Source organism: Oikopleura dioica, chromosome 1, assembly GCF_907165135.1.
Source record: "Oikopleura dioica chromosome 1, OKI2018_I68_1.0, whole genome shotgun sequence".
NCBI lineage: Eukaryota > Metazoa > Chordata > Appendicularia > Copelata > Oikopleuridae > Oikopleura > Oikopleura dioica.
This window is the reverse complement of record NC_137291.1, coordinates 14,162,785-14,186,629: the sequence shown is the minus strand read 5'-3', so window position 1 is coordinate 14,186,629 and position 23,845 is coordinate 14,162,785. Positions and strand designations below refer to the sequence as shown.

The 23,845-nt window shown below is 41.5% G+C and overlaps 9 protein-coding genes and 1 long non-coding RNA gene across 13 annotated transcripts; 7 read left to right on the top strand and 3 right to left on the bottom strand.

The window, feature by feature from the left end:
• Positions 1-2: 2 nt before the first annotated feature.
• On the bottom strand, positions 3-956 carry LOC145695396 (polycomb group RING finger protein 5-A-like). The gene is made up of 4 exons (XM_081772386.1): positions 717-956; positions 471-673; positions 222-424; positions 3-176 (listed from the first exon to the last, which is right to left on the bottom strand). The coding sequence occupies exons 1-4, from the start codon at positions 855-857 to the stop codon at positions 121-123; spliced, it is 603 nt and encodes a 200-aa protein (XP_081628512.1). The 5' UTR covers positions 858-956; the 3' UTR covers positions 3-120.
• Positions 957-1,011: 55 nt separating this feature from the next.
• Positions 1,012-2,324, bottom strand: LOC145695395 (uncharacterized). 2 transcript variants are annotated; one of them, XM_081772385.1, is made up of 4 exons: positions 1,924-2,324; positions 1,672-1,883; positions 1,463-1,630; positions 1,012-1,412 (listed from the first exon to the last, which is right to left on the bottom strand). In XM_081772385.1, the coding sequence occupies exons 1-4, from the start codon at positions 2,007-2,009 to the stop codon at positions 1,174-1,176; spliced, it is 705 nt and encodes a 234-aa protein (XP_081628511.1). In that variant the 5' UTR covers positions 2,010-2,324; the 3' UTR covers positions 1,012-1,173. The 2 variants fall into 2 exon arrangements, with proteins under 2 accessions (XP_081628511.1, XP_081628510.1); XM_081772384.1 differs by having other exon boundaries at positions 1,014-1,424.
• Positions 2,325-2,562: 238 nt separating this feature from the next.
• Positions 2,563-3,164, top strand: LOC145695294 (uncharacterized). The gene is made up of 4 exons (XR_014133684.1): positions 2,563-2,691; positions 2,734-2,822; positions 2,868-2,981; positions 3,026-3,164. It is a non-coding gene; the product is annotated as an uncharacterized LOC145695294 (long non-coding RNA).
• Positions 3,165-3,644: 480 nt separating this feature from the next.
• On the top strand, positions 3,645-6,986 carry LOC145710854 (uncharacterized). 2 transcript variants are annotated; one of them, XM_081788560.1, is made up of 10 exons: positions 3,645-4,147; positions 4,385-4,754; positions 5,036-5,293; positions 5,374-5,454; positions 5,546-5,698; positions 5,746-5,843; positions 5,890-5,958; positions 6,003-6,092; positions 6,138-6,553; positions 6,638-6,986. In XM_081788560.1, the coding sequence occupies exons 1-10, from the start codon at positions 4,016-4,018 to the stop codon at positions 6,801-6,803; spliced, it is 1,833 nt and encodes a 610-aa protein (XP_081644686.1). In that variant the 5' UTR covers positions 3,645-4,015; the 3' UTR covers positions 6,804-6,986. The 2 variants fall into 2 exon arrangements, with proteins under 2 accessions (XP_081644686.1, XP_081644685.1); XM_081788559.1 differs by having other exon boundaries at positions 3,647-4,147; positions 5,504-5,698.
• A 608-nt stretch (positions 6,987-7,594) lies between these two features.
• On the top strand, positions 7,595-10,639 carry LOC145695712 (phosphatidylinositol 4-phosphate 5-kinase type-1 alpha-like). 2 transcript variants are annotated; one of them, XM_081772718.1, is made up of 11 exons: positions 7,595-7,676; positions 7,811-7,930; positions 7,975-8,144; positions 8,192-8,282; positions 8,324-8,494; positions 8,540-8,831; positions 8,876-9,017; positions 9,231-9,465; positions 9,510-9,648; positions 9,896-9,932; positions 10,084-10,639. In XM_081772718.1, the coding sequence occupies exons 1-11, from the start codon at positions 7,607-7,609 to the stop codon at positions 10,099-10,101; spliced, it is 1,485 nt and encodes a 494-aa protein (XP_081628844.1). In that variant the 5' UTR covers positions 7,595-7,606; the 3' UTR covers positions 10,102-10,639. The 2 variants fall into 2 exon arrangements, with proteins under 2 accessions (XP_081628844.1, XP_081628845.1); XM_081772719.1 differs by lacking the exons at positions 9,896-9,932; positions 10,084-10,639 and adding an exon at positions 9,693-9,738.
• Positions 10,640-10,686: 47 nt separating this feature from the next.
• On the bottom strand, positions 10,687-12,353 carry LOC145695713 (uncharacterized). Its single transcript, XM_081772721.1, has 6 exons — positions 12,169-12,353; positions 11,892-12,125; positions 11,779-11,840; positions 11,157-11,734; positions 10,931-11,110; positions 10,687-10,806 (listed from the first exon to the last, which is right to left on the bottom strand). Exons 1-6 carry the CDS (start codon positions 12,227-12,229, stop codon positions 10,755-10,757), a joined length of 1,167 nt encoding a protein of 388 aa, XP_081628847.1. The 5' UTR covers positions 12,230-12,353; the 3' UTR covers positions 10,687-10,754.
• Positions 12,354-12,395: 42 nt separating this feature from the next.
• Positions 12,396-14,358, top strand: LOC145695714 (uncharacterized). The gene is made up of 8 exons (XM_081772722.1): positions 12,396-12,556; positions 12,603-12,741; positions 12,787-12,928; positions 12,970-13,175; positions 13,220-13,331; positions 13,376-13,486; positions 13,529-13,762; positions 13,833-14,358. Exons 1-8 carry the CDS (start codon positions 12,483-12,485, stop codon positions 13,973-13,975), a joined length of 1,161 nt encoding a protein of 386 aa, XP_081628848.1. The 5' UTR covers positions 12,396-12,482; the 3' UTR covers positions 13,976-14,358.
• Positions 14,359-14,530: 172 nt separating this feature from the next.
• On the top strand, positions 14,531-18,567 carry LOC145711343 (uncharacterized). Its single transcript, XM_081789066.1, has 7 exons — positions 14,531-14,768; positions 14,861-14,909; positions 14,957-15,189; positions 15,566-15,649; positions 16,282-16,504; positions 17,203-17,486; positions 17,936-18,567. Exons 1-7 carry the CDS (start codon positions 14,583-14,585, stop codon positions 18,461-18,463), a joined length of 1,587 nt encoding a protein of 528 aa, XP_081645192.1. The 5' UTR covers positions 14,531-14,582; the 3' UTR covers positions 18,464-18,567.
• Positions 18,568-18,600: 33 nt separating this feature from the next.
• Positions 18,601-21,424, top strand: LOC145697525 (N-acetylgalactosaminyltransferase 7-like). Its single transcript, XM_081774754.1, is given in 7 exon segments — positions 18,601-18,742; positions 18,782-19,799; positions 19,802-20,154; positions 20,199-20,421; positions 20,466-20,580; positions 20,843-21,003; positions 21,048-21,424. Coding segments are annotated over 7 exon segments (2,046 nt in total). The 5' UTR covers positions 18,601-18,625; the 3' UTR covers positions 21,107-21,424.
• A 26-nt stretch (positions 21,425-21,450) lies between these two features.
• LOC145712309 (N-acetylgalactosaminyltransferase 7-like) lies at positions 21,451-23,834 on the top strand. The gene is made up of 7 exons (XM_081789995.1): positions 21,451-21,747; positions 21,788-22,124; positions 22,195-22,497; positions 22,540-22,815; positions 22,861-23,070; positions 23,113-23,433; positions 23,482-23,834. Exons 1-7 carry the CDS (start codon positions 21,451-21,453, stop codon positions 23,595-23,597), a joined length of 1,860 nt encoding a protein of 619 aa, XP_081646121.1. The 3' UTR covers positions 23,598-23,834.
• The last annotated feature ends 11 nt before the right edge of the window (positions 23,835-23,845 follow it).

Below are 23,845 nucleotides of genomic sequence, written 5' to 3'. Positions count from 1 at the left end.
AGTCAGGAAGGTTATTTTTTTCTTGAACGAAGAGGAATAACAAGGAAAGGTTTTGAAATAAGGGATAAGAAAGAGGATCTTTCGAAGTACAGAAATAGAAAGATGGAATAATGACGAGGGTCAGGTGGAAAAGCGGATCGTCAGCTTGATTGCTTCGCTCGAAGATCCAAAAGTATCTAAAAAAAAAGGTTGAAAAAAGGATAGGGCTGCTTCTTTCTTACCAATTTTTGACTTGAACTGGTCGGAATGATCCTCTTTGAGCCAGGAAACAACTGTTCTTTCGAGCTTTTTGATCTTGAAATTGTCGAATTCGAGATATCGCGGATCGCCGGCTAGTAACTTCACTACATTTAGCGGAGTATCGCCATTGATCAAAACATACGGGCGGGGGAGGGAATGAGACTTTCTATCGGAAGGTTTGAATCTAAAAGTTTGTCATGAATTCGGGACGAAAGAAGTGTTGGTATTACCTGATTAAGAATTTGGGAATCTTCTCGACTTCCATGAAGCTGTCTTTTTCTTCTTGAACCCTTCTCGCTAAATTAGGGATCAGTTCGCAAAGAATTTGGTCCAAAACTTCGTCGTAGACGAGGCATTTCTCAGGCTCAGTCGGGTGCGTTTCTACACCACATTCTGGACAATCCAGCTCGTCTTGAAAATGACGCAAAATGCACTAAAATTCACGAATCATCAATTTTCCTAGGAAATCCTCTTACCGTTCTGCAAAAAGTATGTGAACACTCTGGAATAACATTCGGCTCGACCAGATATCCCTCGCAAAGTCCACAAGCAATTACAGTATTCAAATCTCTCAGTAAAATCTTCTCATACGCCAATCGCGAAACCAATTCTACCATTTTTCCACGATGCTTTTTTTCTCAATAACTTTTCATGATAGTAAAAACGAAATTCTCTTTCTTCCGAAGCGAGGAGAGAAAAACTACGAGATTCTCATTGGCCGAGCGCTCTGACTCACTAATTCATATGACGACATGGGAAGAAAACCTAGCCAGGATTTTTCAACCTGCTTTTAAAATAATGCTCATTTGCGACGATTTGGCTGAAGAAGTTTTCATTTTTATCATTTTATTTGTGAGCTCGACGATAGAGGATCGGAGCAATTTGTGCAGTATTTGAAATTTCTATTTTGAGCTGGCAGTTTCTGCATGTAGTTCAGAAGAGTTTAATAACATCGTCATCAGTGAACCGTTTGTTGCATTTTGGACACTCTTTCTTTGGGAGCTTGGTGATACAGTCGAAGCAGAACTTGTGCTTGCAGGTGATGATGACTCCTTCCGGGTGATCCTCGTCGTAGAGTGCGAAGCAGATTCCGCATTGATGCATCTCATTCTCTTCCTCTTTCTTCTTCTTTGCTGGAGGTTCAGCATCAGTCTCACTCTCGGACCCGTCATCTGACGAAGAATCTGAAAATCTTTTCAATTATTCTCTGAAGAAAGTTTACCTAAATCACTGTTGTCCTCCTTGACTGCTAGTTTCGCCACGAGAGAAAGTCGTTTTTGGACTTCTTTGCGAAAGAGTCTTTTACACTCGAATTCTTTTTTTGCTGAATGCTCTTCTTGTCTTGCTTCCTCGAGAATTCTTGTCACTGTGTTGAGCCGCGCGAAGGGATCTTTTATTTTCTAGCTTCAGTGCTCAAATAGGAAGAAATACCTTCAATAAAAATCTTCTTCGAAGCTTCTTTACAGCAGTAGCCGATGATTTGCTCTCGAAAAGAGTTGTACTTATAGCCGCAAGAATACGCTGGACACTGGAAATCAGCATCCGAGTCGATGAATTCTACTTCTGTTACTTGAGGAAATTTTTCAGCCTTGCACTCTTCGCAAACACGAATGTCATTGATTCGGGCAGTCGAAGGAGGAAAGCTAGGAGAAGATTGATTTTTGAGAGATCAGAAACTTTTACCGTTTGCATGAGTCGCACAAACCATATAAACCAGCATCAGTAACTTCTCCCGAGTGGAGATGAATGAACTTTCTCGGCTTTGTCATCGTTCTCCCGTTTGAAAAATACGACTTCAAAAATTCTTCAAGCAAGATTTTTGACGTTCCTCTACGTAATCCCTATTGACCACTCAGGAGCCACTTCGGCAAGCTTTCTTCATGAGTCATGAGTCAGCGGACTATTCGTTCAACATGTCTTTATTCATCCCAAGTTGGGATTCCCAACGGCTTGGAATTCTAACCCTTCTTTGCTGATCTCTCGTCTTGCAAAGTGCTTTTGTGAGCAAAAAATAATGTGGGAACCGACTAAATTTATTGAAGACATCGGCGGAAGAGTCAAAAGTGGGAACGCCTAAGAAAGGATTAGCAACTCTGATAGTGGCGAAATATAAGCGGCGGTTGAAAATTGAAATCGAAAAGTTCTTAGCATCAGTTACAGAAAAAGAGAGCGAAATTTATAGACGAAGGACGATGGAGAAGAAAGGTAAAGAGTTGGGAGGATCTGTTTTGAAGTCTGGCCCTCAGACTTCTGGGAACAGAGATCGCACAGTCTGTAAACGTCATTTGATTTAATCTCTAGGCGCTCAAGCGTATTTTATTCATATAAAAGTATCAGGGAGAGTTGGAAGATAATTTCATTCCGAGGATAAAAGAATGAAAGGTTTTCATGCTGAATTTCAAGAGTAAAAGAAGATTGAAACAATGAACCAACAGAGCAACTTGACAAACCGTTTCGATAATTTGATAACTTGATTATAAAATAATATTTTAGAAAACCGAGATTCTCAGAAAGAGATCAAGATCGTGAAAGAGACCAACTACTCTTATCAAGTGAACCCAGTTGAGAAGATGATAACACAAGTAAGACATTTCAACTGATATTGCAGAAATAATTTGCGCTTTTAGAGAAAAGTAAAAAGCAGAAAAGGCGAGGGAAGAATTCAATTAGCCAAGCGGGTCAATCGGAAAACCAACAATGTCGAAATGAAATTCGAAGTTAGTGACAAACGAAAGAAACAGGTAAGAAGAAAATGGAATAAAAGCTCTCTCAAAAGCACTTAAAGATGCGGTAGGGACTTCAAGCTACAACGAAATCAACGAAGACTGCCAAGGGCTGAAAATACCCCTTTTCGAAATTCGATTATCTCATCCTGCCAAATTGCTCAAAGATAAAAATAAACTGAAACACTTTTATAATAAAACATGAACTATGAAAAGAAAACCGCTTTGTTCTCATAATTCTGAGCTTTTAAAAAGATGATTGTTTGGAGTCCAAACTTTGGACAACATGTTTTTCTACGTAATCTCCATCATCATCAACGGCTTCATTTTCATTATCCAATTTTGACTCCAAGGAAACTGTTTCGATGTCATCGACAAGACAACTTTAACGAACACTTTCAAGCTGCCAGCGTTGATCATCCCTTTCAACCTGGTTTTGATTGGGATAACATCAGTCATATTCTTGTAGACTTCAAGTTGAAGCACTTGAATTCGATTCTGAACACGGTAGCTTTAGTCAGGGAACTCTTCAGTGGAACTAAAGGAAGTGGCGCTGGTGCGTCATGTCTGGGTTGTGGCGCGGCCAATGAGCGCTCGGCTGTGTTACGCATTTGTATTCAGACTTGGCCGCCCTCTGGTGAAGTCGCCCATTATTTCGTGAAAGTTATGACTAAAAGGGTCAACCGAGCGTTCTCCCCATCACCCTAATTATCGCCTGGTTTCAAATAAAACAATGAAAACGCGAGTTTTGGAAAGCGCTTGGATTCGGCCTGGGCGTTGGCTGTTCAGTGCAACTCGAGAAGAAATAGATTTTTTGAGAATGTTTGCCCGTCACGGGATTGGTCCGTTCAAAGCGAAAGCTTTTAGTGTTTTTGTTGAAACTGGACGCCACTGATGATAGCCACAAGGCACAAGCTACAAACCAAGCATCAGAGTCTGGAAAAGAGTCAATTACCATTTTGAGACAAAGAGGCTGGAATTGATGAAGATGCAGAACTGATGATTGATGACTGAAAATTGAAGATAATGGACGGCGCTAGAATTTGAAGAAAATGACCCAGCGAAGATCTTATGTTACTCAGAGGATGGATTTGGATGATCCAGCGAATAGGAGTTTTTGGACGAGAAATAGAACGGAATGCTTGCTCAGATTGTTGACAGAACAGGCTCAATTGACTGGAGATGTAAGTGCCATACAGTACTTTTTGAGTGACAAGAGCTTTGATTGGCTTTTATGAAAAGATGACTGATGACAATTTTTGAGATTTTTTGAAGAAAATTCCGTAATTTATAATTTTGCTATTTATAATTCAACGACTCCCTTAATAAGGGTGTCACTATGATAACCCTACATAACAGTTAGAAATTGAAAATCTTCGTGTATTCGTTTCTATTGAATTCTATTGAATTCATAAATTCAGATCGACCACGAATCCGTCGCCCAAAAAATGACATCTCTCCTGTCTCTCCCAATTCCAATGAAAAAGCAAAACATCTCCGACCGTCTTGAAGCCATGTTCCACAAGTACCAGTGCGAGCAACTGCGCGTCGCGACAACTGGCTTCAAACCGAACTGGATCTGGAACGAGCAACTTCAACACATCATCGAACTTCTTCAGGAACGAGAAGACGCGAAAGAAATCAAAGGAATGCCAGGATTGTCGCAGAGGGAGATGAGGCCTCGAAATCAGAATCCAGCTTCTTCTTCTTCGGTTATTGTAATCAACGATGATTCTCCTGATCCGCCAAAACAAGAGATTCCTGTTCCAGTCGCTAAACCTCTCTTCCCAGGTATTTTTGACAGTCTAATTGAAAATTACTAAAGTTCATTTTTGAACCCTTTTTATTCCTTTCATCCCCTTAGGGCATCCCTTTTTTCTCTCTTTCATTTGAAAAGCTTTGATTCGGCTATTATAAAAAAGCGGGTGGTTTTTTAAAAGAATTCAAAGCCCTCAAGCAAAGTGTAAATCAATGAAAATCAAAACTTGTCAAATCGCAACAGCGCGTTTGAATAATTTTTAGCCAAGATCGTTTTCGCCAAGATCGTTGATAATCAACTCGTTTTTTTTCAGTGGGAGAAAGTTCAACGGCCAGCTCTTCGAAGCTCCCATCAATCGCAAATTCAGCTTCTGTCGCGAAAAAATCGCGGAGTGAGCCAGAGATACGACCCAAAGAAACGCTAAAAATTGGGATAAAGGGAACGCCACAGATTCTTCCTCATCCTTCGCTGATCAAAAATTCCTCGAGTAGCGGGGTTCAAAACATGGTTATTGCAGTCAAACAAGGATCGGAGCCGATTTTTCTCCTGGGTGATGGAAAAACTGTTAAAGGTACAGTGTGGTCATAACTTCTGTATAAAGAGAGGGTGGGTAGAAGAAGCTGTAGTTTCTATAAAAATTTCTTTGTTTAGTTTCTCCATCTGTCTCAATTTCCACCGATCTAAACATTCCATCAATATCCGTCGCCTCACAAAACGCAAACCGCGCCTCTGGTAAGATTTCATGTCTTCTGTTCTATGTCTCGTCACCCGTAGTTTATAGTCATCGTGAGCACTTCGCCAAAACCTCCAAAACCAATTATAGTCAGCGACAGTTCGCACGGAAAGATCACTATAGCGCCTAAGAAACCTGTTTCTTCTCTTCCCGCGCAGCAGGAAGATTCGAGTTCTGATGGAAGATCGAAGAGGACGATTAGACCGCCGCAGAGTCATTTGAATCTGCTTATCGGCGAAGAAAGTGAGTACAGAATCAACTGTAGAATTTTCATTAATGACTCATTCTAGCGCGAACGAGAATGCCGGATGCTCATGTCCACTTCATGCTCAAAATGTACAAACAGTACTTGAACGACCGAATGCTCACGTCTGGCCGACTCAGCAAGGTAGACTCCTTTTCTTTCAACCCGATTCCAAGCAAGCTATTTTCAGGGAACTTTCAACGAAATAGCCAACGATTTGAACAAAGAATTCGGAGTTTCATATTACGAGCGGGAGCAGGTAGGATTGTTTGTGAAATGATGAAGAAAGAGTTCCTTTTTTAGGTTGCGTCAAAGTTGCAAAATCTAAAAACTCAGTACCGCCAGAGAAGAGTAGGTGTCGCAGAAGGAAATATTGAAGAGCTCTCTTGGAAGGTACTTTTTTTCTGAAATCAAGGAAGAGAAAGACCGATTGTTTAGTGGTACAAAGAAATGCAAGACATTCTCTCCATCGAATCGAACGCGCGAAAAGACTCCAAGGACGGCGTAAGAAGAGTAGCAGCGATCGCAGCAATGGCGAACTCATCCGCGCCAGTGAGCAACTCCGACGAAAGTAGCCACGATTCCAGCTCGTTGAAAGTCGAAGCATTTTCCGAAACAGGAACTTCCGAAACGCCGCCAACGAAAAAACGCCGTGGACGGCCGAGAGGATCACTCAACGGCGGGAGCAAATACAACCGAGACCCGACTTTCTTTCCCGGAATAAAGCGAGAAAGAGAAGGGAGCGAAGAAGTTTCTTACACGCAGAAGATCCAGCCAAAGCCGGAAAAAGTGCTCATCGATCCGGAAGTGCTCAAAGACGCGGTTATAGATTTGGCTGAAAAGCGAAGAGAAAGGTGAGTTCTCAAATGAAAAAGCCTCCTTATCCTTTATATTGCGCATCGAATATTTACATTGACAGTGAGTAACTCAAAACCTAGCTCGCGCAATACCCCCGAAACGCCGCGAAAAGAGGATGAAGAAGCGAAAGAAGCGCGAAAGAAAGAGCGATTAAAAGAAGTAAAGGACGAACTCATGATGCTTCGATCAATGGCTTTCCATCTCTTTAAATCTTCGACAGAACTGTTGCGTACGATCGACGATTAACTTAACTCTACTTACCAAATTGTTGGACATTACTTTATTCTTCAATTTCTGTGGTTGAAAATGATTTCAATACTTAATTTCCAAGTCGGTTGAAACTGAAGCTCCATTGTCTCCGAAAAAACAAGCCCCAATTCCAATCTTTAAAAATGTCAAACTGCCAATTATACATTTAGTTTTTGTTTTTACCGTTTAACTTTTCTTACTGAAGCTTTCCTCTATTTGTTTTTACTTTGCAAGGCGCCTACTTCTCCTTTTTATTTATGAATATGTAATAATATCGTTAATGACTTGAAATTTCCGAAAAGCAAAATCTCTTTCATGCTATGAAAGAGAGAGCCCTCAAATATTATTAAAAATTGAACAAATCCCTGAAGTGTTATTTCATTCCAATTTGCGTAGCTGAAATCAGAGAAGGAGAGGGTATTTGAGTTTGACAGAGAGCATCTCTAGAAGCATCTTTATTTACAGTTTACTGTAGTTAGAAAAAGGCTAAAGGTAGTTGCTGTTATTGAAATAATGAGCCGCGTTCCACTTTCTAGTTATTCCTCCAGGTTTGCAAATCTTTCGATGAAAAAATTGACCAGAAAAGATTTTCGTAGTGATTCAATGCTCACTTTTAATCTTTGTACAGTTGCGTCAGCCAGTCGCCAAAAATTATATTGCCTCTCTGGGCTCTTAATCTGAGGGCCCGCAATTTCATTTTTTACGAGAGCAGGATACGCAAGAAAACAAGCTTGAATTAAAAAATAGCCCTTACGCATTTCGGAAAAGAAAGGTTTTAACAGCGCTTGTTTTTTAGACGGATGGCCGATGAGGAGCAGTTCGATGGCCTCGACGAGCTCCCATCGTCGCCGAGCCCGGACACTATCAAAGGTAAGAAGAAACAGTGACTGTTTCTGTCAGGCAAAAACGTTTTTTCTCAAAGTAAATAAAAACGAATTACGACAGATTCCAACTTCGTCATTGTTTTGACACATTTTCATCACAGATTTGAAATTTAACTTCAGTGGGATCCACAACGATGAGCCTCCCAACAAAGCTGAAAGGCAAGAAAATCAAGAAAAAGGGCCATCGAAGAGAAAACAATATCACCGGAGAAGTCACCTTTAAAAAATCATCTTCTGAAGGTAGATTTTCGCGTGTCTTTTTATGGTCTAATTTTTGAGTTCAGCAATTGCGGGAGCCCTGCAACTGGGAATCGCTCATTCAGTTGGGAAATTATCAGAAAGGCCAGAGAGAGATGTTCTTATGCAAGATTTTGAAGTCGTCGAACTTATCGACTTTCCGACGAAAGGGACGACGCTTACTCCGCCGCATGAATTTGGCGAATTCACATTTCAGGTAAAAACGGCTATTTGAATGAATAAATCTCTTAATTTCGATTTTAGAGCTACGCTCCCTTGGCGATGCGATACTTCCGGGATATTTTTGACATTTCCGTCGAGGGCTACATCCATTCAATAATTCATGAGCCTCTGAGTAAGACCCTACTTTTTAACCTCTATTCAATCCGATTTCAGCTGCCATTGGAAATCCAGGAGCTTCAGGATCGTTGTTTTGGATCACTCACGACGACGAATTCATCATCAAAACTGTGGACAACAAAGAAGCCGAGTTTCTGATGAATCTACTGCCAGGTTACTTTATGAATGTTCAGCAGAATCCCAGAACCCTCCTTCCCAAATTCTATGGTAAGCCCTTTCGTCCCTAATCTGTGTACAGAGTCTCCTCTCTAGGACTCTACTGCGTGAAAAAAGAAAGAAAACACATCCGCGTCGTGGTGATGAACAATCTGCTCCCACGCGACGTGGAAATGCACTACAAGTTCGACTTGAAAGGCTCCCGTTACAAGAGAAAAGCGAACAGCAAGGAGCAGCAAAAGAAGTCGCCGACGTGGAAGGATTTGGATTTTGAACGCATCTTCGATTCAAAACGAATTTCTCTCGTCAAAGAAAGCTACAACGCAATGATTGAAACGATAAAACGAGACTGTCTTGTTTTAAACTCTTTTAGCATAATGGATTACAGGTTCGTTTTTTCTTGAAATTCATCTCTACTGTGTGTGTGTGTAGTTTTCTGATGGGCGTCCACAAGTGCTCAGTCGGGGAGATTGCTAGTATGGAGTCGATGAGCTTGAGCGCGAGTAATTCCAGAGGCAACTCAGGGACGGGCTCTCTGGTCAAAAGAAAACGAAACAAGAAATCGTTTCACAAAGTAAGTCTATCCCCTTCAAATCATAACTTTATCCGCACAGTTTTTTTGACGAATACAAATGCTCAAAAAAGGCCTCCAGCCAATCAGAACCCTGGTTTTATTAAATTTATGCATTTCAAACTTCGGCGTGCCTTGGTGTTGAAATCAGGGTTTCTTATTGGTCGAGGGGCCCATTTGAGCATTTTTATTGGCTCATCCTCATTTTCGTTCTAGCGCTCTGCCTTATACTCGTCGCCAATGGAGCAGGTCTTCACTGGCTCGCAAGTGAATCTTCAACTCTCTCAGCACAAAGTCGACCAGAACTGGGGCGGCATTCCTGCACTACTTCCCGACGGCACACAAGTTCTTATTTATTGTGGAATTATCGACATCCTCCAGTGCTACAAAATTCTCAAGAAAACGGAACATTTCTTCAAAAGTCTTTACACAAATGGCGACGAGATTTCAGGTCTCCTCTTCATTCAAAAATCAATTTAAAAACGCCAATTTTAGTCGTGCGGCCTGGCTTCTACGCCGAGCGATTCCAAGATTTCCTGAAAAACAAAGTCTTCATTCCCCAGTCCAAATCATCGTTACCTAATCCGCGCCAAATTCTTGAGCAGGGGCTCGAAGAAGAACTTGAAGATAAGCCGTAAGTCCTCCCTCCCTAGTGAACACTATGAACTTGTATTTCAGACAGAATAGAGTTTTTACTCTTCATCTTTGAATTCTTGAATCACTAACTTGGAGGTTGTATACTTTAGAAAAACTAGCACTAGAATCATTGGTAGTAACTGTTGTTCAAAATCAATGTAGCAAGACAATCATCTGATTGAGGATTTCCTTATCAAGAAAAAAGAACCCCTCTTTTTCTCCATCAAATAACCACTTCGATTCAGGTCAAAAGAAGAAAAAACAGATGTCGACCATAATAAGGTAAAAACCATCAAAATCTCTTCCAGAACAGTTTACAGATCTTCCTTTTCTTTCTCTTCCTTCACTTCTTTCCTCTCTCGGAAATAACTCTCTTTCCTTTTCTTCTTTTCTTTCCATCTCTTTTCAAACTCTAACAGACCTTCTCCTTCAGAATGGAACCTATTTCTGATGCCGCGAAAACAAACCCTCCCCGTCAACCAACTTTAACTCTTTTCTCAAAAGTTCAGCTTTAAAAAAAATGTTCGTCGTTGGATAGACTATCGAGCTCGTACTCATCTCAACTTTTCCAGTCCTCAATTTTTCACAGTTACAACTTTCCGTTTCTATTCTTTTATACAGCCGTTGCAGCATTTAATCCTGTCATGTCTCTCTCATGTTCACGTGAATTGGTGATTTCTCCATCTTTTTATCATTTCAAAAAAAATTATTTTCCAAAAGAAAATATGCTAGAATCGTTACTAAATGTCCAATAATTAAGGCCCTCATTTCATCATTATTTCATTACTCTCCATTTTCTGTAAAACGAGCGGCAGTGACTTATAAAGTTCTTCATTTCTAGCCTCTTTCGATTAAAAACTAAATAATAAACTAAACTAAAACTTGCGCTAGAAGCAAAATATACAGTATCTATCAGTCTGTTTTTGTCTTTCTATCTTTAACTCTTTTTGTTCATTCTTTTTTTTTTGTACATTCAAAAAAATTCAATATTCATTCAAGAAACACAAGTGCACTCTTCCTTGATTTCAATATCGTATTTTATTTTTATAAATGAATAATAAGGGAATGTGTGTATAAGGGAAAGCAGAAAGGGTAGAAAAGAGATTAAACTTTTAATTGAGCGATTTTATCTGTTATTGATTCTTCATCATACTTTCTAAAAAAAAGAGTACAGTAATTTACAGAAGGCGTGGCAGTGATAAAGGCGATAAGATAGATAAAGGCTTGGATAAATGAAATAATTGAAGGATATAAATGAGACTTTGAATTTGAAAAGTTACTTGAAAAACTCGTGCTGGAGCGCTTTTTCCGCGGAGAATCTCTTTAGCGGATTTGCTTCCAGCAGATTGCTAAGAAGGTCGACGGCTTTTTCATAGTCAACATTGTCGGTATCGTCAGGGAGCTGTTTGTCGAAAGTGGCCTCGCCGTTTTCGTCCTTTTTCATCTCCCAAGAATTGATTCTAAATTTGAGAAGGTTAGGGTTTACCGCTAGAAAAGAGCCTTTACCTGAGTGCTTTTACAATATCTTTTAACTGGGACTTTACTGGTAGTCGTTGAAAGTTAAACACTCCCTTTTTCTTCAGCGCTTTGCAAGCTTTCTTCAAATTTTCACTGCCGACGACAGCTCCAATTTGAATGAGCGCATCGAGATCATCCGCTCGCGGAAAAAAGGGATAGCGACGCGCAAGAGTAGAAAGCAAGCAAACCCCCGCTGCCCAGACGTCGATCATTCCATCTTGTCGATGCGATTTGATGAGAATCTCGGGTGCTCGGAAACCAGGACTGCCAGATCTGCTCACTCGTTGGGTCGGTTTCCCGATGCAAAAGTTGCAAATACTATCCTTTTGATTTAAACAGTCGTGTTCGTAGCATTTGTCATCAAAATTCATCTTCGTTTCACTGAGGACTTCTTTCTTGTTGACAAATTCAGAAAGGCCAAAATCAGCTAGTTGGCCTCTAAGAGTCGATTGCTGGAAAAGATAGTTAGCCGGCTTGACATCTCGGTGGACGATTCCAAGGCGATTGAGGTGAGCTAGCGCGTCTAAGAGGCCGTAGATGTAGCACTTTATCTCGAACAGAGTCAGCTAAAGACGTGACATGTAAAGAGATTCGCTATTAGTTACAGTACCTTGTCGAAATAATGCGAAAAGTCGGTATGCTCAAAATACGGCATCACCAGCGCAGAAGTTCCTTGAAAAAAAAACTGCTCCAAAACGCTAGAAAATCTACAAGTTCCCCCACCTGTTTTTGGATCTCCCATGTCATAGAGCAATGGCATCACGCTATGCTTCCCATCAGCTTTGTACATGATGCCCGTTTCAGTTTCGATTCGTTTTGGGTTGACAATTGGGAGCATCACTTTTACCGCCAAGAGGTTTTCCGGGGATTTGCTTTTTTCCTTGAATTTACAGAGATAGACGGTAGCGAAGGTTCCACTGCCGATTGTTCCAATAAAGTCCATCATTTCCGCCAGCTCTTTTGAATAAATTTAATTGAAAAAAAATTATTGAAAACTAACCTGGAATTCGCTTTTCAATAGCAGGCAGATCGACTGACTTCAAGGTCGCTGTTACAGTCATTTTCCGTTCTTGTAAAAACCAGAAATCTCTTCTGACTTTGAAAATTCTCGAAATCAAAGCGCGCGCGCTCAGAATTACAACCAATCAGCGGCGCGAGAAATTCCTTCTCGAAATCGATGCTTTGACCGACTTGTTTTCGAGATTATTTTTCACAAATTGAAAGAGAGACTCTGATTGATCAAAATCGTAACACCCCGTGATAAAATTTAAAACTAAATTTTACGAAAAAGAGACAATAGTAAAAATCACTAGAATGTCGAACTACGGAAAGCGCGCTAAAACTTCAAATGCGAAGCCTGCTGTTGTCAAATTTGCCGATCGTAACAGGTAAAAATTCTTCACGTTTCTTCCTTTTCTTAACAAAAAATCTTAGACTCGGGCAGCCAGTGGGAAAAGAGCTTGCCGAGGTGAGCTTCGTCGATTTATTCAACAAAGGAAATGGAGCGATTATGGCCAAGTTTGAAAAGTCCTTTGGAGAATACAAAATGCCCATGGGCGTTGAATGCATGGCGGTAAGAATCTTGAATTCTAGCGGTTTCGGAGACTATCTATTCAAGGACGAAGTGATCATCTGCAACATGAACAACGGAACAGTCGAGTTTACCGATTTCGATGGAACTGTAAGCTTGACTCTTCCCAAGGAAGCCCAAGGCGGACCCAAGACTTTTGACGCGCCAGCTCTTGCCACACTCCTTCTCGGTTCGCCTCAAACCCTTCCCCTTCCCTTATCAGTTGTTCAGACGGCCGAATCATCTGCGGCGACAAGCGGGGCATCCACGTCTACGATTCCGACGGCGTCTTCATCAAAACAGTCAAGCCTGCCACTCAAGGACAAGTTTACGGCGTCATCCCGCTGCGAGAAAACAACGGAACCATGCTCGTCATCTGCGTCGAGGACAACGGAGAGACTACGAAATTCGTTCTTTACGACAAGGACTTTAACAACGTACGACTTTCTCGTTTTTAGGCCTTTTTGATAGGTGTTCTTAGGTCATCAAGACTAACAAAGTCGACTTTCCAGAAGCAGGACGAAAAACGATCCGATTCTCTGCCGGGCTTGGAAATACGATTGCGCTTTCTGATATGAACAGATTCACACAAGGTAGCCATCTTTTCCGAATTGACAATCGACAACCCTCTTTACAGGCATCTGGCTGTGCGATACAGAAGGAAACATTCGCCGAAAAGTCGGCGATACTCAGGGAGAAAACGACGGGCAATTCGTCCAGGCTGCTGGCGTCTGCTTCGATAAAGACGGTATGATTCCCTTCACCATGTTTTTCTGACCTCTCTTTTCAGGAAACTTTCTGGCAATCTGCTCGAAAAGCTCAAGGATCATGGCTTTCCGAGATGATGGAGAGTACTTGTGCTCGATTCAGTTTCCCGAAGGCGCCATTCAGCGACCCTCTGCGTTGGCGATTAATGACAACAACGATATGTCCGTTGTTTCATTGACTGGCCAGTGCTTCATGTTCAAGCTTCAGCCTGGCGATTCCACCAAAGATTACCCAACCAGAGGACCCAGACCAGAGCGTAAGTCTGATTGGCAAGCTTTGACGACATTTTCCGACAAGCAGATCGTCGTAATCATTTCTTTCTTTAGGAGGCTATCACGTTCTCGGACGAAACAACAGAGGAGGCAGTCGAGGACGGGGACGCGGACGAGAACGCGGCGGTCGAGGAGCTGGCCGAGGCGGCGGAAGAGGACGTGGCGGCGATCGAGGAGGCTTCCGACCACGATACTAAAACTGCGTCTGCAGTTTTTAGTTGTTCACTGCCCCTATTAGTTCTCTCGATATTGCTCCCTCTTTCTCTGTGGAAGAATAATGCAATACATATTTTTACCAGACTACTGCCTCTTAGGGCGATTTTCTTCCTTCTTTATAGTAAAATACTGTAAAAATAAAAAAAATAAAGCGCTTATACAAAACGATCTTTTCAGAAGTGACTTGAAATTGGAAATATAGATGGCGAAATATGAATAATGAAAAAGCATGATCGACTTCAATAAATTGAAGTATAAATTATAGTCTATATGATATAGTTACTGACGAAAATAAGATGAAACGTAAAACTCTTCACGGTTTATTTCTGATTGAATTTTTCTACAATAAAATGTCTCAACTCGATCGTTAATCCAGCTAAACTCTACGAAGTAAAATTATTAAATAAATGTATCCTTATGACTCGAATAAAATGATAAATCGATGAGTTTGAATCTTTCTGACCTCAAAAATCTCATTTTCTGGGAAATCAGCTGTCCGATTTCTGATTTTCCTCCCGCGCATGTTCACAAGCTCGCGTTGGCGCTCAGCCAAGACCCGTTTTTTCAACCCATGCTTGCTTCAGATTTATGCTTATAGCTGCGTCGGATGAATCAACAGAGATTTACTACTATCATGTAACAGACGCGTTTCTGGAGAATAAAGGGCGGCGAAATTATGAGAGCTTTGACGAGGCGAGCTGGGTGCAGCTTTATGCAGCACCGTTAATTTTGGGATTTTATGCCATTTGCGAAAGATCAGGCGAGCCAAGATGGGTGAGTGAATTTGAAACTGAAAGAGAATCAAACAAAACGGTCCTTGTTTTAACGGCTCTCCAACGCATAATTAATCCAATTGGGTGTTTCAGGATAATCCGGCCGAAGGTATCATTTTCTACCGAAAAAGCTCCGACCTCGGTAATTTCACGATTTTCCGCCTTTCAATGCGAATTCGAATCTTTCAGTTTTGCTGATTTTGCAACTTGAACCGGACGAGTTAGAAATCCAAAAGCTCCTGCATCTGCTAGATACTGTTGTTTCTCTTATCTCTGGCCCGCTGAGTTCGTTCTCATTATCAAACAAAAGCTCTTTTGGGCCTTATCTGAGGACGAGAATTAAAATGACAATGGATAGCATGCTTGAAGAAGGTTCTTATGCGCCTATTTTGCTTCCTGAACGAGTTTTTCTTTCAACGCAGGTTTCTTTAGACATATATTCATGATTTATTTTATTATCAAAGAGAACAATTTTTCAGCAGTCTAACACCAAACGAACAAAAATTATTTGTCAATCATTTTATTATTAATTTCGATTGAGGAGAATTATTGGTTTTCGTTTGAAAACAGCTACAGAGTGATTAATTTTTGATATAAATAGTAATTTGGTCACGTCAAAGGACTCATTAAATTTGCTCCAATTGTTCATCATTTAAAAATGGAAAAAAATATATAAATGATTTCGAAAAGTTTTCTCTCTTCCATCGTTGAATTGAACTAGTTCTCTTCCTTGATTTCATCCAAAAGCTTAACCAAAAATCATCATTATCTTATGATATTTCTAACATTTATTGCCAGGTGCACACATCGTCTAACTTGGCGCTGAACAAAGCTCTCTCCGGTTTGAGCGATACGGCGGCAGCGATCGTGTGCCACGCAAAGGTGAGTCGCCATTTTACCTTTACCCGCGGGCGTTGTTTCTTTTCTTTTATCGGCTCCGGCTGAATGTAATGTGGAACCGACTGACAGTCCACTTGATAGCTCAAGTGGCGAATTAAACCTGTTTCCAGAGGAGGCGAACCTGACACGTAGAGAAAACGCGATTTTATGAAGGCTATTTTCATGTTTTTCATGGATTCTTTTTCGGGTTAAATAGACTGGACTTCTTTACAGTATAAACACAAGTAAATAGACACATAACAATTGGTCCATAATTCATAGAGATTTATAGAGCGCATAAGTAAGAGAATCGGCCTTTTTCTATAGAGAAAAACTTGATAAAACTTCCGACAAAACGTTCCTGGCTGACATTTTGCTTGATATTTTCATCTTGTACAATCCGTCAAGGTCTTGTTTTCAAGAAGCCTTTATTTTGAATCAACCCGATTTGAGGCTTTTTTATTTTAATTTCCCCCTTCATTTTGCATTTTCATTTTTTTCAATGCGCGACTAGACCGCCCAAAATATCAAATAACCTTCAAGTCAACAAGTGGTTAATCCCACTCGCCTCTGATATTTCCTTCAAAACAAAACAAACTTCTCCCCTTTCAACATTTTTTACCGTTCAAATTTAGGTTGTTCGCAGCGCGAGAATTCGTGGAATTGTTCATCCCGCTGCGATTCGACTTCTCGGGCAAATAGTTAGCGAGCAAATAGTGAAAGAACCGCTTGCTGTGTTTATTCCACTCACCTCTGGTCGGACGAAACTGATGCTGTTACAGTCGACAGAGTTGCTCGATGATATTTATTTATTTACGCTCACTTCGCTGGAGGAAAGCAATTCTTTCATTCTCAACGGTAAGTTAAATTTTTGCACTTCAAATAGTACAGCGGACGTTTCTATGGACAGGGTGGCACAATTGGATTGGAATCCAATTTGGAACCTTGTCCAATTGGAATTGGATTGGAAATTGGTTGGACAGGGGTATGAGATTTCGGGTCTTTCCAATTGGAAAATCAAATCCAATTGGAAAATTGGAATCCAATTGTCCAATTGGATTTTTACTTTTTCAGGCCCCGAAATAGCGCTAAAAACGGGGTATTTTGGGAAAAAGAAATATTTTAAGGGTTTCATTAGTCAAGGAACACTTATTGTCGATCAAAAATGAGGGAAAAACAGCTAAGGCCGGTTAAAAATATGACTTTTACGTCTGAAAAATCGCCGTGACTTTAGCAGGAATGGCTTCGGATCCTATATTATTCGCTTGTTTTCCTCATGAAGCGGATTTTCGAGTCGGAAACGGGATGGCGAGGGGGAATTGGATGTCTAATTGGTTAAAAAGGGGTTCGATTTGACCGCAATTCCAATTGGAAGCCTATTTTCCAATTGGAAAGTCAATTTCCAATTGGAATTGGAATTGGATTGGGAATTGGTTGGATTGGACAAAAGGCGATTGGATTGGATTGTTAGTTGGTTGGATTGACCAAAATTTTTTTCCAATTGTGCCACCCTGCTATGGATATATAACTGATAACAACAATGACTATCTTTTCAGATCTCTACTCTTGGGAAACGTTGATGCTTCATCTTTCCCTGCACGCATCGCTTTCTGAGCTGCAAATGGACGAGATTCGAAATCTTTACGAAAAGCTCAAGATCCGCCTCCCGAAGAGCTATCAAGAGATGATCCACAAAATCTGGAGCAATCGGATCAACTCGACTTTGGACTTTCTCTCCAGCGGGGATCATACGAGAGCCGAGAAGAAATCCAAGTTCAATGCCCAATTCAGCGCTTTTGCCAAAATTTCCGAAGCGTTACTATCGCTTGTTTCTCGAAGCCTGGGGTCGGCGGTCCATCTTTCAAAGATGGGAAAGATGGGTAAGATGGGTGCTGGGAAAGATGGGAATGATGGGTAAACCCATCTTACCATAACCCATCTTTTGATTCTGAAAGATGGGAAAGATGGGTCTCCCAAAGATGGGTAAGATGGGTTCAAATGATGGGAAAGATGGGTTCAAATGATGGGTAAGATGGGTTTCACTCAGTTTGAAGACCGGATTTCTATCTTGTTATCTAAACCTGATGTACAGTTTTATTCCTCCATTGATAAATGATAAATTTAAGGGATCCGCTCCCGATTTGAAAAATGTCATCGAGAGCTTTTTTAAGCAACTTTTTATTATAATAAGGCGCTTCGACGATTAATTTTATCTCGCGTCTATGAAAGCTTATGTAATAAAAAATTAAATTTTGTTTGAAAGATGGGTCGCCGACCCCAGCTCGAAACATGGAGATAATTAGGGAAAAACATCCAAAAATACAGATTTTGGAGAATAACCCGCCATTTTCCCCGCGACCAGCGAGGTCGAGAAGCTCATCCCTCAATTCCATCACTTCCATTTTCGATACGAAAAAACAAAAGCTAGAGAGTCAGTCCCAGAACAGCCACAAACTCACCGCTTCAATCGCTAAAATCCTCAACCCGATCAGTTCATTCATCAATGTCAAATGCTCAAACACCCTTCCCCTCTCTGGAATCGGCCACCGAGCTTTGGGGATCATCGTTCATTGGGAATTCTCTGGTGAAATAATATACGCCCGGCCGTTGGAAGAAAAACATACTAAGTTCTTGAAAAGAATGTTTTGGGAACAAAAAACTGATTGCATCCGGGAAATGGAAACAGAGTTGTATTTCTTCAGAAAAACTATAAATGGAAAGGTTATTTTTGGAATCGCCAAAGGCTCGGACGTAAAGGACGTCTATGAGTACATCACTGGACAGATTCTATGGTCGCTGAAAGAGATTCTTTCATAATGTGTTTTCTTCAAGCTACTATTTTTATTCAATTAATTCTTCAACAATTCATTCCTTCTTCAATTTTCTTCTGTACCTTGTGACGGCTAATATTGATAATTACTCATTAACAAAATTTTGAGTTTGCAACTTCAGATAAAATTGAAATCGTGAATTAAAAAAATGAGAACAGTCCGAATCCGGACGGGTTCTGCGATTCGCCTCGTCGTCGTATTCCTTGTTGTTTCTTGTCTACTGTACACGTTCGCGTTCCCGCATTCTGATTCTGAACAAAAAGAGGTAATTAGTAGGATCATTTCATATCATATTTTTTCCCAGGCAAAGAAAGCGAAAAAACATGCAAAGCACCATTCCGAAGCCAAGGACAAAGAATATCCGGATTTCGGCGCAGTGAAAGAGGAAGTAAAAGACCCTCTTGATATTGACCGAAAAGTTCTCCCTGATCGACACGAGTCTGATCTCGAGTTTCCACACATTGGAGGCAATGAAGTTGATTTCAACGAGAGACGAAAAGCTCCAACTGTTGTTAAAAATTCTGGTCGCAAACCAGAAACGATGAAGACCTGGGATGGACGAACTGTGACTCTGGTTGGTCGAGGAATAGACGAAAATGTTCCAGAGCCATATTACCGACCTGACGGAAAAGATGGCAATTGGGAGCACAATCCTCCCATTGATGAGACTGGCCATGATGGTCCAGGAGAGCGAGGAGCATCTGTTCATACTCTGCCAGAAGAAGAAGAGCATGTCAAAGAAATCATCAAAGAATTCGGCTTCAACTTGGTCAATTCCGATAAAATTTCCATGGACCGATTGCCCAAAGATCTTCGTGACAAGGAATGCGTCTCAATCGACTACCCAGAAAAGCTTCCAATGGTGTCTGTCGTCGTTGTCTTCCACAATGAAGGATGGGGACCTCTCGTAAGAACCTTCCACTCAGTCGTTAATCGAACTCCTCCAGAACTTCTCGGTGAAATCGTCATCATTGACGACGGATCCATCATCAAAGACAAACCCCATCTTGGCCAGCCTCTAGAAGAGTACATCAAGCGATGGAACGGAAAAGTGAAGCTTTACAGAAACGCTCGACGAGAGGGCCTCATTCGAGCGCGCTCAATTGGCGCTCAGCATGCTACTTTTGAAGTCCTTGTCTTCCTCGATGCTCATTGTGAGGCTGGATACAATTGGCTGCCGCCACTTATTGCGCCCATTGCTAGAAACGATAGAATTTCAACAGTCCCACTTATCGACTCCATTGACGGCCAGCGTTACACTTTCAGTGGCCAAGCCGGTGGAGATAGCCACGGACGCGCCCAAGGAGGATGGGAATGGAACTTTTGTGGAAGAGATACCCACTTCCGAAGAAAGAGTCAGAGAAGCTCAAGCATGCTACCGAAATGTATCCATCGCCAGCCATGGCTGGAGGACTTTTCGCCATCAACAGAGAGCATTTTAACAATGTTGGAATGTACGACCCAGGACTGGAGATTTGGGGCGGGGAGCAGTATGAAATCTCTTATAAACTTTGGATGTGCGGCGGAGGCGTGTACTTTGTTCCATGCTCAAGAGTCGGTCACGTCTACAGACTTGAAGGATGGGGTGGAAATCCACCACCAGAATATGTTCCTTCAAATCCTTCTTTCAGAAATTACAGAAGAGTTATCGAAGTTTGGTGGGACGACTGGGCAAAGGTACAAAACGCTTCCTTTACCTCTATTGATAACACTTATTTCAGTACTTTTACTGGAACCGACCGGAGTTGCAAAAGCTCGACTACGGTGATGTTAGCGAACAAGTCAAGTTCCGACACGATCACTGTCCCCACAACTTCACCTGGCTGATGGAAGAAGTCGCTTATGGAATCACAGACATGTACGACGCTCCAAATGAGCTCCTTGCTTGGGGCGAAATCAGAGGCAAAGGGTCTAACATCTGCGTCGATTCTATGGGCCACAAAGGTGCAAAAGCTTTTTCATTAGATGTTGACAAGACATTTGTTAAGATAATGATGGCCCCGCAGAGTCCTGGTATTGTCACAAACAAGGAGGAAACCAACTCTTCAGAATCCACGCTGGTGGTTTTATTGCTCAAAATCTTCAATGTCTCTATCCAGCGAGGTATGCACTAGAAAGTTTGGTTTTGATAGTGGTGTTTTTGCTTATTAGTGGCTTGACAACGATTCAAATCATAAAGAATTTGAAAGTTGAGGAATGGTTTTCCTCAATAACTGGGTAAACGCAATTGTTGATAATTTACGCACGTTTCTATTTGAATAGAAGCTTTCCTAATCGGTCGTGTTGATTGTGATGATCTCGTAGAATTGATTCCTTAGTCCGCTCGATGTATTGATGCTTGCATAATCAAACTTTCTGCTTTCAGTGACAACTCAAAGATGAACATCCATGCATGCGAAAGAGTCAACAGCCCTTCGAACGCATGGAAATTCAATCTCGATACAGATGGAACATTCCGTTACAAAGGCAAATGTCTGACCAGAAGCAATGATGCAGATAAACCCACTGGACCCTTAACTATTGAAGGTAGACAATCAATTTAAAAACCCTTCCTTATGCTTGATTTATAGACTGCCGACCCGATGACATTTACCAGCAATGGGAAGTCAACGAAGAAGCCGTCTTATAAGCTCCTCATTCACCCGAATCGCCTTCAGCTCCACTTTCTTTTTACTCCGCGAAAGTACAAGTGCAATATCAGAACCAGAAAGTATCCATAGTTCCAAAAATATGTGTAAATAAGATGAGTTTTTTTCTATGACAAAAATGCACCAACACAATTCTGTCTTCACTTCTGCCATTATATTTTTAACACAAAAAGAGCAGCAACTCGCAAGCCAAGTTGCAAAAATTAAAAAATAAACCCGCTCGGTGCTCTTACTTTAGTCAGTTCTAGCTGTTCCTTTCTGTGACTATTTCAGAAAAACTTATTCTATTATTACGATTATTCACCATCCATTTTCGTCATTTTAGATGAGGCTGAGTCGTCGGCTCTCGGGCCTCTACAAGCCGATTCTGCTTATTGCGTCGGCTTTGGCATTCGCTTATTTATTACTCGCCGACGCGGACGATTCGGGATCGAGTTCGCATTCCAAGAAATCGCATAAACATCACAAGAAAGAACATGGAGATACAGATGACTATGAAATCGGAGCGCGGGAAGAGTTCCCTGGCTTTGAAGGAACAATCATGGGACGAGGGCTCGATGAAGACGTGCCTAAAGAAGTTTATAGAGATTATGGAAAGCTCGGAAATTATGAGCCAGATCAGGTAAGAACGCTTTTCATCCTGTTCTCTTAAATTGTCCCAGGCGACGATCAAAGGCATGGAAACCGGCCTCGGCGACTACGGAAAACAGGTCAGTTGGGGACCGGACGAAGAAGACGCCGTCAAAAAGTCCATCAAAGAATTCGGCTTCAACATGGTCATGTCCGACAAGATCTCCCTCGACCGAGTTCCAAAAGACATTCGAGATCCAAAGTGCAAATATGTTGACTATCCTGAAAAGCTGCCAGAAGTTTCTGTCGTCATTGTGTTTCATAATGAAGGATGGAGTACGTTGATGAGAACTGTTAATTCTGTCATCAAACAGACGCCGAAAGAGCTTCTTGGAGAGATCGTGATGGTCGATGATGCGTCAACAAAAGGCTCGGTTATCACCTTTTTATCCTAAAAAGCTAATTGCTTGATTCAAATTCAATAGCTAACCGATCAAAGAACATCTCAAGGCAAACCTGGACGAGTACATCAAGCGCTGGAATGGCCTTGTCCGCGTCCATCGCAACGCAAAACGCGAGGGTCTCATCCGGGCCCGTTCAATCGGTGCGGTTGAGTCGCGAAAAGAAGTTCTCGTTTTCCTCGACGCTCATTGCGAAGCGGAATTCAACTGGCTGCCACCTCTTCTAGCGCCAATCGCGCGAAATGATAGAATCTCTACCGTGCCAATGATTGACGGAATCGATGGAAATCACTATCATTTCACCAGCCAAGGTGGTGGTGATCGATGGGGCCGAGCTACAGGTTAATATGCTGGATATTGTAATGTGAATTTACCATTTCTAGGCGCATGGGACTGGAGCTTTTTGTGGAAAAGAATCGCTTTGCCTCCAGAGGAAGATAAGAAGCTTCCTTCAAAGATTCAACCGTTCCCCAGTCCAGCGATGGCCGGCGGACTCTTCGCCATCAATCGTCAGTATTTCAAAGATATCATGTACTACGATCCTGGTCTTGAAATTTGGGGAGGAGAGAACTTTGAGTTGAGTTATAAGCTTTGGATGTGCGGTGGTGGAATGTTGTTTGTCCCCTGCTCTAGAGTTGGACATATCTACCGACTAGAAGGTTTGAAAATACATGTATAGTGAGAAATTGATGCTAAAAATTCAGGATGGGAAGGCAACCCGCCACCAAAGGATGTTCCCTCAAATCCATCCATGCGAAATTACAGAAGAGTTATTGAAACTTGGTGGGATGACTGGAGTAAATACTTCTACGTCTCCCGTCCAGAAGCGAAAACACTTGACTACGGAGATATTGGACCTCAAGTTGAGTTCAGAAAGAATCACTGCCCCTATGATTTCAACTGGTTTATGAAAGGTAAAACTATTCTTTAATTTTCTCCCTATTTATTTTTTTTAGAAATCGGTTACGGAGTGGCGATAGAATACCCAATGCCTCCCTTGAACAAGTTCTGGGGCGAAATTCGCGCTCGTCAAGGCAACCAATGCCTCGATTCGATGGGTCACACTAACGGTGGCTCTGTGGAAACTTACTACTGTCACAAACAGGGTGGAAACCAGCTTTTCCGGCTCAACGATAACCTGCAGTTGATGCAATACGACCAGTGCTTGTTCATGTCTTCAGGAAATTTGAGGCTGTCGCACTGCTCAGCCGGGGATAAAGCTGGCTGGGATTACGACCCAAAAACCGGAATGATCTCTTACGGAGAGAAAAAGAAACGTAAAGCTAAAACTTTTTCAATTAAAAATTCTAGCTATCAATTTTCAGAGCGACAGTGCATCTCAGTGACGAACAAAACCTCGATTGGAAAGGTCAAGTTCGTTACATGCGACGTCAACGATGACAGTCAAAAGTTCGACTTCAACGAAATCCACAGCACATAAAACAATACTACAGTGCAAGAATCGCCAATTCAACTTTCCAGTTGTCCGCTTCTACGTGCTAAAAATTAACCCAAACAAAAAGTAGCCTGCAAGAGATGTTCTCCCGACCAGCAATCCAAGAATTCTACCAAAACAACGACTGACCGCCTTCTTTATTTCTAGTGCAATAATTCTTAATATATCTTATTACTGTAAGTTCGAGCAAATCGTCCTGATTCAATACACAGTTCCTTCAAGCAAAAATCATT